Below are 13,665 nucleotides of genomic sequence, written 5' to 3' on the forward strand. Positions count from 1 at the left end.
AAAAGGGTGTGGAGTCATAAGGCCCTTATGGGAACCAGTGTTTGAAAACATTTCTCACTTTAAGCTACAAGCACACAATTGTCCTTCACCTGCTTATTCTAGTTTAACAACTCATCTCTGCCCTCTGGCTCACTCCCACTTCATCTCCACCTTTGGTACAGTTATCTGCCTTGCATCTTTGTCCTTTCTTGCCTTCACCTCCATCCTTTCTTCCTTACTCTTTAATTCGCTTTTTTGTTCCAAAACGTGGTGCTGAATCTTCAATTCTCTTCTCCTTCGTATTTTGAGACCTTTCTCTTACTTCACGCTCCAAAGGAGGCCTTGCTCCTTCTCACAGTAAGACTCATGTCCTGGAGAGGAAGAGAAGGCTTAAAACAAATTCTTCATGTGTCTTAGTAAACTGAGGACTCACAACATAATATGATGTGATGTTGTGGGAAGGGGAACACATTGTCAATGGCAGTATTGACAGCTGAGCTGGACATAAATCAGAAGATAAGCCAAATAAAAGTCTAGAGGAATAAATTAAACCCTCAGATAATTTATTAGATTAAGACCTCACATACACATATAAACACGTGCTCGAGATGGGATTCAATAGCAAGACTGGAAAGGCTAGAAATGAAAAGGGTGTGATTATTACAGGTCTGTGATGTGCAAAGTGCACAAAAGCAATAACTACACAAACAGCCAGCAAGTGTGTGTGCATGAACCACGTGGGAAGGACACAAACTGAAGGCGTGGGTAGGAGCCTTAGCAGTAGTCATGTTACTCCACAAAGCCTCATGGAAAACACAGCCTGATGTGTAGCTGAAGGATATTCACTGGGAACACTCTGGACAAACAGTCTATGCTCCCCAGCAGAAGCTCCCAATATAGCAGCTCAAACATAAAAGGACACTGTCATTGCTTTTGCTAGTTTAATTTTTGCATTTCCTCTACTGTTTTAGCAGATGGAAAACAATTCCCCTCCCAGTACCAACTACTGATTTTGTCCTTTCCTATTTGACAATCATTGATTTTTTTTTCTAAGGCTATAAATGTTTTAATAACTTCAACTTTGTAGTGCCTCATGGCAAAATATCTTTGCTTGCACTGACTGCTAAACACTATTCCTAATGTACTGCTGATAACTAGAGCAAGAGCCAGCATTATAAAAAATTACTTTCCACAGGGTCTATGAAATTAATAGCTTTTGTTTCTTTTGTCCACATCTCATAGAGAGTTAAAGCATACAGCTCTTCACCCATCAGGCATTTCAACCATCTTTTACTAGAAAACTTTGATTCACAAAGTTGTGCCCCCTGTATAGGTCTGACTGACAGACAGTACCTTCTGCATAGAGCCCACAACCCTGACAATGTCCTTTTAAAAAGAGCAACAACCAAAAAATATAGATTCAAGCCGAAAGTCACCTTGAGAATTAGATTTTTTTACGTGATCAAAAGAAATCCCAAAGCAGTTAGATATTGGCACCCACAAAAGAATCAAAGAACAGAATGCTCCCATGGAGTGTTCTCAACAGAAAGGCACCTTTCAGGAAATATACATGTATTTTTTGCTGTTTTGAAAGGTCAGTTAGCATTTATCAGAAAAGGCAATTAAAGTTTCGGTCAAACTGGAAAAGAGACAAGAAGCAATTGGACTGAAATCAGAGAACTGTTTCTCTATAAATGCCAACACTTAAACACCACAAAAGCTAAAAAAACACCATGAAACAACCCCAAACTCTAAGATCTATGTGACGGTTATCCCCAAATTTTCTGCTGGTCCTTATATATTTTTCTCTGCTTTTTCCTCCTTTTTCCTGCCCTCTTTAAGCAGCAGACTACTTAGCCAACAGAATAAGAAAACTTATGTTCCCATCTGCTCTACTTGGGCCAGGGCACTGAATACATCTTTGGGGCTCCTAGCAGATACCTGGGCCTTCACAGGCTCAGGGAGTAGAACAAGAAGGACATTCAACAGCAGATGGACATATTCCATAAAACTGTAATACCTCACTAAAAGCAGGACAGACCATGCAGTGACTTTCCACAGCAGTAATTTTCTGGTCCAGCAATGCTGCTTTCCTCCTTTAAACTCCTCCAAGCAGCTTTTAAAATTCATCTGGGATGCACAGAAAGGATATCACCTAATTTGTGATTAAAACTTAGCCTGAATGAAGCAGCCCAGAGTAACCTGAGGTTCCTCTTCCCCTTCACTCTCCTTTTGTTTCACTGCTGGAGCACGGTGCTGCCAGGGGCTGCGGCGCTCCCATCTGAGATCCACCTCACAGAGCATCACACATTGCACAGGAGCAACGTGGGCAGGCAGGCAGCAGTCATACCCCAAGCATCACTACAGCAACTCAACCCAGCCATTAAGATAAGCAGGGTTGCCTAAAGAGACTGTCTGAAAAGCAGTACTGGCCCATGAAGTGGTGTTTGGGAGCAAATGGCCTAGAACTTGCCCGTACTGGATCAATTCTACCTTTCCCTTGCTGCAATTTTACTGTGCAAAATGAGTATTTTAGTCTCATATTTCTAGGAACACATGCCGGTGGCTACTGTTACAATAAAATATGAACACTGCATTGTGGAGAAAATGACCATTAATCCTGTAATGTGCAGTCATTTTTACCAATTCGGCACATTTCTTTAAATAACCAAGTACATGCAGTAGATGGAAATGCATTTAAATAAACTGAAATAGATACAGCATGAATAATTAAAGCTGGCAGGAAAGTGTGCATTGTGAGCTGCTAGTGGAAATAATTACTGATTTGTCTTATTTACAATGGAGCCTGGATGCAGGATCAAAATAGTGCAAGTTAGTGAAAATGTCTTAAGACTGCTCTTATACTAGCACTACTATGTATTTCATCTTGAAAAGTACATCAAATAGGTTTCGGATCTCTACGATGTCTGACTCTGTACTGCTGTTTCAGGGTTACATTACCCAGCACATAAACTCTGTCAAATAGCACTGATTTAAAGAGGAATATAATTCAAAACTGTGCCTAGTATATCAACCTGCAACATCATCTATTAACATTATCAGACACTGTAGAGTTGAGCTTACAATATATCCCCTAAAAACTCAGTGTGTTAAATATCAGAATGTTGAAGGAAAAAGTAGATCATAAAATCAGTGAAAAAGTACTAAAGTGCTTGTACCTTTATAATATGCCAGGTTTTAAACAGACTTGTTTAATTAGAAAATAATCTACTTTGAACATGCTGGTTGTTGAATGTTAGACAGTTCTTGCAAACTGCTTTAGAGTGAAAAAAATCAATAATGAAATATACTTCCGATATAAGGCTGGCAAAACTGTTACTTCAATGTATTAGAAAATGTTGTAGATTTTAAAAAAATGCTATTGTAAATTGATTACTTGGCACATGAAAGGTTTAGGAAAAAAGTTAACACTTTCTGATTGGCGTACCCCAACAATATACTTGCATCATGATCACTAAATCCAAAATGAACCTGGATGTTAATTAGCTATGTTTTAGAAGAGGGAAAACAAGCAGTGATCAGTCAAATAATTTCAGAGTAGGTGTAGACCAAGGAGTAGTGTCAAATGAAGAAGATGTCCTCAAGGAGCCGACTCTCCTCCAGCTCATCTGCTCTGCTCCTGGGGCTGCAGGGGCTCTGGCACCAAGAGGAGGACAGCCTGTTGCTCACGCAGCAGGGCAGTTTGTTCCTGTCACAAGATTTCCAGCAGAGCTGTCCTGGAGCAGATACTGGGTTCATAGCCTCCACCAGGTCAAGAAGAGAGGCTTGGTACCTACAGAAACACACCAAGAAAACAGCTCTGTTAAAATCACAGCACCATGCAGGATTTGAATCCAGTTTTCCTGACTCCATAAATCAGACCAGACCTAGATTTGTTTGACAGGGGCCACTGGCACAGAACGAATTTTGCTGTATGGACTCCTGTCAGTAATGACAACACAGAGGTACTGAAAAAGAGGCAAGCAAAGCATGGGTGCTCAGGTTATTTTAGGCTGTTCCATCAGCTTTCCCATTTGAGGTGTGTAATGTAACTCTGGAGACTGAACACAGACCTCAGAGAGATGACAGCCAAATACACCAAACAAGGCAGACCCACACCAGTAACGGTAAAGTGACTTATACACATGCCACACTTTTTTTTTTTTTAACAGACCTCTACACTTGATTTAGTTTCTTAGGGATTTGAAAACAGCAGGAGACTTTATTATTATTATTACCACAAACTACATGTGCTTCCTGTAAATCTCTGTGTACTGTATGGAGTCTGTCCGGTGGAAGCACTGAAGGAAAAGAATCTAAGCAAGGCAATACAAAATCAACACTTGAGGCACCAAGAGAAAAGGCAAAGGTGCTAAGCATCACTCAGGCTGTCCTTTAAGTGCAAGTACAGACATGGGGGAAGGTGGCAAGCCAATGTGATCTGGTGATGCTCGCTGAATAATGGCAGGCACTTGAGACAGCGACTTTCTATTAATATTCACAGGAGACAAGACTTGATCTAAATACCAGCACAGGATGGATCATTACAATATATTTCCTCCTGTCCAATTTTAAATGTCTTAAACAATACCATTTCCACTGCTTCCCTAGGGAGCCTGTTCTTCAGCAGTCTCTCAGTGATATGTAAGAGATATCACTCCAGAGTTTTACCCCAAAGTCCTTTTATTCCATGCTGTTGTTAGCACCAACCTGCCCAATGTTCCCAACCCTGAAGTGATTCGCACATTCAAAGGCTTCCATGCACAAAAAACATAATTCACCCAAATGAAACTATCAGCATAAGTGATTGGATCCAAAAGGTATCTATCTCTTTTGTAAGCAAATAGTTCATCTATAGCATGAGGAAACACCTCAAGCTGTTCTCTTCTTTGAGAAAAGCCTCTGTTTTTACTTTTGTGACTGTAAGAACCTAGAAAGACTAAGCAGCTAAGTCAGCTGTGGGAGGTTTCTCAACTCAGATGGGATGAAAAACCCTTAAGAACAAACATCTACACCAGCTTATGGATGTGAGAGATTAGCAGTGGCCTATGTACCTCCTAAAGGCAGACCCCCACCTGTGCTGTCCCACAGCCTTGTACAGCAGCAGCAGGTAAAAGGTTTTCGTACCCTGAACTGGCCATGCCATAAGGAACGCCCTTCTTGATTTCCACAAGTGCTACGTCCTTTCCAACATCAGAACATTGTCACAGAATCATTTAGCCTGGAAAAGACCTCCAAGACAGTCCAGCCTTTGACGGGTAACTGCCCTGACAACCAGACCAGAGCACCAGGTGCCCCGTGTGGTCAATTCCTGAAAGCCACCTGGGATGGTGGCTCCACGGCCTTCCCAGGAAGCCCATTCCAGTGTCTGACATGACAAGTTACTTCACCCATGACAAGGTAACACATTGTTATGTCTGAGACACAGAACCTCTCCCTCAGCTCAAAGGAGTTAGTAGTGGCACTGATGAGTTAATACCAGTGTTAATGGTGACTACTGAAGTCATGCTATAAAAGCTATTTCTTCCAATTTTTATTGTTTCTTCCAATCTGATGGTCAGTGTCATTTCTAATAAGTCTGACTTGACATTACTGCCTCACAGGGCTCTCTCCTGTTTGACTACAGGTTGTTTTATTTTCCTGCAGATGTGTTAAGATTTAATCTCACTCACAATCAAAAAGCTAATTTGCAAATTTCTTTTCCACATTTTACATTTGTCTTTCTATTATCTAAGTAGAAAAATATGAGTGACTCAAAATGAAAAAATACAGCTTTTGTTTCAACTGGGTCTTATTCATGGCTAACCCTAAAAAACGTGATGTCTTTTAGTTACCCTAATGAAAAAGTTCAGAAGGATGTGGAGTTTGGGGTAGCCAAACCAGATCATTTTAGAGAAATCTGTTGTTTGTACTAGCATTCAGAAAGTACCCTTTAAACTGAAACTCCTCAAAGATATCTCCAACATAAAATGGAATGAGCCGCACTGATAGCAAGAACTAGCGCACAGATATATGAGATTTTTCACATGGAGAAAGTTTAAGACTAGACTCTATATAGATACACACATATGGTTTGAACCCCAAAGAAACCCAGTTAACACACACACTGCTTTCATTAGCCACACCTAAAACTTCTTTTTAGATTAATCTAGTCTAGCATACAAATGCTTATCTCCTCTGACGGTAGTGCTATCATAAAATTTCAATTTGTCCAGCAGCCACATGCAATCACAGATTAGGCAGGGGAAACCAAACCAGCCAGTGCATTTACAGCAAACGTGCAGGCCCTAGATTTCAGCAGTACCTTCGAGTTCATTTCTTTTGCAAGTTTATCTAAGTTTTACAGCATTTCTGCTATCAGGAAGGCTAAATGATTTGGCAGATTACAAGCGTAGCAAATAGCAAAGATTATGTAAAAGACCAGGTGTTGTAAATCAGTCTATTTGACACCATAGTTATATATGCAATAAAGTGAATGAACTCTGCTAACAGAGCACTATCTGATAAAGAGAATGCTCCTTGCAGGTATTTAGTGTTTAATCCCAGGATAATGGTTTGCTGGGTTCATCTAAGTAACATCAGACAGCATCTGGCTGGAGGCAACAGAGTACACCTAGAATGGTTTGAAACTTGCAAAGACAATTTTTTCACCATTTTTTTGTAACCTAATATTTAAAAAGACACAGTCAGAATGCTTGAATCCAACTTTCTCTAAAACCAGGGTGTGAATTCTTTGCATGACTTGAATAAAAAAATAAGTTAAAAAAGGCATTATTATTATTATTATTATTATTATTATTATTATTATTATTATTATTATTATTATTATTATTATTATTATTATTATTATTATTATTATTATTATTATTACAATGCTTAATGGCTTCAGTGAAGTCAAAGCTACAGGATCACCCACACAAAAATCAGAACATTTCAAACAGAAAAACTGATTTGGCAAACTTGGCTTGCGAATAGTGAATACTCTTTTAAAGGAAACTAATGGCCAAGGGTCCCCTTGTATTGTTACTGCTTCCAGAGGAGAAAAAAATCCCAAATATTCTGCAGAAGTACCAGCACTGTACATTAAGCCACATACAGAAATTCCTCACGTACAGATGTTCAACCAAGCAACCAAATGTCCCATCAGTGCTGGTGCTTATGCACACTTTCTTTGATAGGTTTTGCCCTCCCAACAGAAGGAAAATGGCATGGGCAACTGTCCCTTTAAGGATGGTGATAATTCAGTCTGTCCTCAATTTTTGGTACATTTGCCAGTGTGCTGGAAGGTCAGTGAGCAAGGGGAATGTAACCCAGGTTCTTGTTAATGGATCTCTTAGAGTGGATTAAAATGAAATGTCACATAGTCCAATGGGTTAAAATAGACTCAGTCTTGGTGGGAATGCCCAGGTACCTCCCCTGAGTGGGGGGGAACTTTCATTCCTTTGGTGGGAGGACCCAGAAATGAGTCTGGGGGCACTTAGGGAGTCTTTGATAATTTATGATCCCTTCTCTGGGATTGCCTGTCATTTGAGCCAATAATGCTCCATCAGATCTTCCCTGGGGGGAAGAGGGCAGTTTAACAACTGAGGGAGTTATGTAAGGAAGAGCAATTAGCATAGCAAGAAGCACCATCTTGCCTTGAAGGATCCAGGCTGTGATAGTTCACCTCTTCTGTCTCAAGCTCAGACTAGCATATGTACACCCAAAAACTCATGTCCTCCCTCGGGAGATGCAAACCTGGCCTCTGCAAAGCAACCTGGCGCCTCCACAAATGGGCAAATGTTATGAGTCATTAATCATAAATGTCCAGTCCAGTCCAGTCCAGTCTCTCACCGCATTCCCGCAACAGACTGGAAAACAATCTCTTTTTTTGACACTTCTCCCATGTATACTTTTTCATCTAACTTTAATGAACTTGATGCATGTTTCATCATGGGAGAAGAAAATTTCTAAGGTGTACAAGTTTGCATTAGAAGTCTAACTATTTAGACAGATAAAGTTTGGTGAGAGCCATCTTCTAAAGTCTTCAAAAAATTCAGTAGGACACAGAACGCTAAGAACTAGTGTACAAAGCAGAAGGAAGGCAGGGCCATAGGCAAGAGAATAGAAATAAGAGTTGGGAGACTAGACCACAGTAAGCTTTGAAGCTCTTCTTTCAATGAAGAACTTTCACCTTTACTTTTATTGTACCACATAAAACTCCAAATACAGCTCAGAGAGCAGCACAGAGATGCACAGTCTGGGAGGCTGGTACAACTGGGATCAAGTTGGTCCAGTTGGGTCAGAGCAGAACTGCGACCTGGGTAGCAAAACCACCCTGGTCAGGCATTGCACAGTGCTGTGAAAGCATTCCCTTCATCTCCTCTGCATTACTAAAATAGGCTGCTAGAATTTTGTCTCCTCAGTCAGTAAAACCCTTTCACAAATTTTATTAGAAACTCTCAGCATTGGCTCTTAATTAAATAAGTATCTAGTAGAGTTTATAACTCTTAATGTAAGAAGAGTTTTTAAGTCTATCACTAAGATAACAGGAAACATCATAAACCATTATGATTCAGAACAGATCATTAACCATTCACATTTTAAAAAGGAAAACAAAAAAAACCACAAGATGGCACAGACCCAAATCCCTCTTTCCACAGTGTGTCTTTTTCGCTGCTCATGAAGCAGGAATACAGCTCTGAACACCTACAGGTGAATCTTGCTTTGTCCCATGTTTCCTAACTGAATGGGAAGGAAGGCTTTCACATTTTATGATGACCACACAAATACAGCTGATGCTCTGTGAACCATAAGACCACTTATGCCCTGGATGGTTGGTGAGAAATCACCTGAAACTGCTTGGTATTCCTCCTGATAAAACCTACAGGGCAGTCAGAGCTCAGACAGTCCCACAATGTACAGTACATAAAAAATGGTCAGGTTATGCAAGAGTGATGCACAGAACCCATAACTGTGCAGGATATTAGAAAGAACAGTGCTCTTGAAGGCCTGCTTGCCTCAACTGGCTGAACAGTAATGCTTATTTATTTAGACATCCTAGGGTATGCCAAAAGATTTTAAATGTTTGTCTATTTCCCACTGCTGGTAAAATATATTTCTTACACACTGTCCAATTTTTAAACTACAATATTGTATTTTCATATCATACAGTCCCATTTAGCTATTAATACCATTTGTTCCTTCCTGAAAAAAAACCAGCACAACTTCAACAAGTTTGATATTTGGAGGAGTGGGAATCTCCTTATGAGACAAAGTAACTAAACTTATTAGAGTCATAAATACTCTGGCAGTAAAATATATGTGTATTTCTTTAAACAAGCAATGTCAGATAATATTTGATCACTACATTTAGAGACATCTTTTCATTTACAGTCTCTGAAAATTTATTCTTCAACCATAAACATGTAGGAAACACATGGAATGTCTCTTTGCAAGGTGATGGCATTTCAACAAAGCATACTGGCAATACAGTTTTGTAGCTGTATAGGCTTACTTTATTTAACTGTATATACCAGAGGAAATAAAAAGGCTTATTTTTATACTACTGCTTATATTTTCAACATAAAGTTCAAAGTGATTTACTAATGTTACATGAATTGCCTTTGAATTACGGTACAGTATTGTGCCTAAGTACAAAGCCTAACACTATTTTGTATTCATAAAACACCACCTGCCCCCAAGCACTTTACAAATGCTAAATACAGCTAAAACTGCATTCAAGGGGTAGGGAACAGACCCATTTTACAGAAAATTAAACTGTTTATTGTTATGATAGAGCAAATATCAAATCACTGTTTGTCAGGAACAAACAGGGCAAATAAAAGCAGAGAAAAAACCAGATGCACATAAGAAGTGGCCTGAGCAGTCAAACTACCTGAAAATGAAGACACCACACTAGTGATACAACCCGGGGTTATATGGAAGAAACAGCTCATCACCCACACCCCAGCTCTACATGTGAAGGGAAGAACTCAAACCCAATTTAAAGGGTCCTAAGCACTTCCTGGCATCTTTTAGTCTGGCATCCACAATTACAGCATAAGGGATGAGAAATTATCTCCATGGCTTGTCCTTTCAACATCCATGTACCAACCCACTGTCCATAAATTTGCCTAATGGTTTTTTGAACCTGCAGCTTCCAACACATCCTGTGACAGCAAGCTCAAGAAGTTAACTGCTGTTGACAGACATGCTTTTGTTTTCTGTTTTAATACCTTTCTGGTTTTGCCTTAAGGACTGACTGCAATTAAGTCTCTTTCACGAGGTTAAATCTGGTAAAAAACAGCTGCACATTCAATTTACCCACCACCTTCACAATTTTGCACCCCTGATAATTTTCTCAGTCTTTTCCTATCCAAAGTCATTGCTTCTTGGTCTCTCCTTAAATTGCTTCATCCTGCTGATCAAATGAATAGTTCTGTGAACCTTTCCTAGCTTCCACTACAGCTCTCTTGAGAGGCAAAGACCAAGCAGAATCAAAATGTGGGTACAGCAGGACCTATGTATCCACAAGCTGTTGAGAAATTCCAGAAAAGTTTGAACTCCACAAATCCTAACCACATACTCCGAGTTCAATATCATGTAGGCACGGTGTTGATGACTCTTCCCCAGGTAAATTACAGTTTCTTTCACTCTGTTTTGATTTGCCTTTTTGGAGTTGTTTGCTACTGACACATTATTGGGCTACCGGAAAGAACTTAATATCCAAACACATGAATTTATTAGGTCACCCAGGACATTTTGCCGTTCACTTCTCACTCCAGGTCACTGATGAAAAACCAGCCTAGTGAGTTCCTGGGGGAATCCTTCTGCCAACTCTAAAAAATTAATATTAAGTCACTTTGCTTGCTATCATTTAGCCACCAGTAAATCCCTAGAAGGAACTGTCCTCTAATCCTACAGAAACTTGATTTCTTTAGCAACTTTTGGTGTGGAACCTGGGCAAAAGCCTTTTGGAAATCCATAGGGCTTAGCTGATACCTCAGATTCTTTCTTCCCCACTCCCTGCTCTGTGAGAATAATCCAAGTCTTAACCAGCAGGCTATTTGGCCCAGGAAACTTGAGATGAATATGTCAATGAAGTTTAGAGTCTGGGTGGGTAGGAAAAGAAAGCTGAGAAAGAGAAGCTGATTTTGCAGTCATTCCCTGAAAGGCCACACATCAGGATAAGGGAGCTTGTCTTTCATGTGTGAACTGCACCTTCAGTGACCAAAACACACCCTGAGGGGATATTCCCATGTACTGAATGTCAAGACACCAAAACCAAAAAGAAACCACAACACAGTGAAGGACAATTCATGAGGCTGAAACATCAAGAGAAGGAACAAGATTAAATTGAGAATTAGAGACAAAGGGACTGTGACAGCCGAGATTCCCATTTTACTTTCAAACAGGCTGGAACTCAGAGCAGATACTTTACTGTGGGATACAGGAGGAGGCAAATTTAACAATACTATATGTATTTAAAACAAATCCAGGTGGAGACATACTTCACACCTGCAACAGGTCTTTATCTTCCAAAAGCATTTCAGAATTTCTTAGTTCTTAAAGAAAAAGATCAGACTGCAGAATACTTCAAAGCAATTAAAAAAAGATCTGAGCCTTTTATTTAAAATATATCATACAATGTAAAACAGAATATATTTATACAGTGTCCTCAGCAAGAGCCTCCTGGAGTGCTGTAAAACCCACACCCACGTAATAGAGAGCTTACACTATCAGAGACTTTTAGAGAGCTCTCCGAGGCAGTATTCACAGAATCATAACCTAGAGAAGGAAAAGACTTATTAGACCATCCAGCCCTCTCCCTGCTGACAGAACTGCTCCCTGCAGTGTGCTTCCTCACATTTGTTGCTAACAATCAGCCTCTTTCTACTCTCCTTGGGAAGCCATTCCACAGCCAAATATATCTCACGCTATCATTACCATTATTGCTTATTTATGGGCCACAGTATAACCTAAAGGGCCTTGATCAGGATCAGGGGGACCAACTCTAGTACCACTTGTAAGAGCACTCCTCTCTCCAAAAGAGCAAGCAGTCAAAAGAGGTAAGCCAAAGCCCAGTGGGAAACATATAACATACCATTAAGGAGAACAGAATAGTATGGGAAGTGTCACAAATGTCCCATGAATTTTTGCTTCAGAGTTTGGTGGGAGGGAAAGGTATGTGTCATGAATAAGAACATCTTTCTGATGGTCACCCAAAGAGGGTTTTCTTCCTCCAAACTTCCCCCGGTTACTTATGACTAAAGAACTGACATAGAACAGAGAACTCAGTCTTCTTTTTTTGATGCATATACACCTTAAGTATTTAAACAATGTTACATTTTTTCATTCTGTTCTAGTCTCAGTCAACATTTACCTGAGCCACACGTATTTTAATATTCTCTCATAAATCAATACCTCCAACATTGTAACAGATTTTGCCAGTCTCCTTCCGTCTTTGACAATTTTTTCTCCAGTAAGCAACCACCCAGAAATAAGCACCATATCCCCTAGAGGGGCTGCACAGAAACAGAGAGGAGATCAGCTCCCTCCAGCACTCATGCAATGCTTGTCTGTGCAGATTCAGCCCTTCTGCTGCTGTTTCCTTGCTCCACAGGTCCCTCCCTTACCTGTAGGTCTTGCAGAGCAGTGAATTCAATGCCTCCTTTTCTGGGGTTGCTAACAATTATCACCAAATCGTGTGGAAAGCAGCACCGGAGATTACAGTCCTTTCACAGGAGAATTTGGAGAGAAGCAGCAGAATTGAGTAACAGTATCACACCTCTGCTACCTGAAATGTGCTGTGCTCAGCTGTGTTCTGGGATAAGCCTCCCTCCCCAGTATGGTACACAAGAGCTAAAGAGGACTGAAAGAGGCTGAGGTCTCTGGTTTGCCCCTGGCTGTTGGCATAACAATCAGTGACAGGGCTCTAAAGGACACCAGATACAGCAACGGCATCTGAAAAAACTTGAGCCCTAAGGCTGATAAAGAGATTTCCCCCCCCCCCAGTTTTCATCCTGGCTTCACCTATGGTAGCATCCAAGCAGCTGTCATTACTGAAACAAGAGTTACTGCTGCTCTCATTCCTCCTTGCTACACAAGCAGGACATTTTCACTTACTTGCTCCTCAGGGACCAACACCTGCTTTCCTCACCTTTCCACATTCCCATCTCAATGCTCCCCATCCAGTTATCCTACCTCTTTGCTGCTGGTAACTCAGCCTTTGTTATTTCCCCATTGGATTCAGACCCTGCTGCCGTGTTACCAAACTGCCAAATACAATTCAAAGTGCTGCTTCATTGTTTTTGTCTTTGTGTGTTTTCAGTAGTTAAATAATAACTAACTAACTAACTAGCTCACTAAAGACCAATAACAAGAAGCACCACAGATCATTTCTTTCAAGCTGCAGGCTGCAGCTGAATTGGCATAACTGAGGTTGTAATAATTCTGGAAGGGGGAGGGTGAACTACAACACGAGTGCTGGGAAGTAAAGAAACCTTTTAAATCAGATCTGCCAGTGACAGAAGAATAATTTAGAATGAAGTTTTTGTACAAAAGAGAGAAATTACAGAACCAGGTAACTACCACAGAGTTTAACAACCACCTTCTGCAATCACTCTGTTTGTATTGTCCTTCTCTCCCCTCCCACACAGCCGTTTCTGTGTCATCAAGTCTGAAAGCTCTTCAGATCAGAAAATG

The 13,665-nt window shown here is 40.4% G+C and overlaps 1 protein-coding gene across 2 annotated transcripts in view; it reads right to left on the reverse strand.

The window, feature by feature from the left end:
* Nucleotides 1–521: 521 nt before the first annotated feature.
* Nucleotides 522–13,665, reverse strand: part of KIAA1328 — a 171,377-nt gene continuing 158,233 nt past the window's right edge. For both annotated transcript variants that reach the window (XM_084225000.1, XM_084225001.1), the window contains exon 11: nucleotides 522–3,772. In XM_084225000.1, coding sequence (XP_084081126.1) covers nucleotides 3,562–3,772 — 211 coding nt within the window. In that variant the 3' untranslated portion in view covers nucleotides 522–3,561. The remainder of the gene's footprint in view (nucleotides 3,773–13,665) is intronic.

This window comes from Fringilla coelebs (assembly GCF_963513975.1).
Source record: "Fringilla coelebs genome assembly, chromosome: Z".
NCBI lineage: Eukaryota > Metazoa > Chordata > Aves > Passeriformes > Fringillidae > Fringilla > Fringilla coelebs.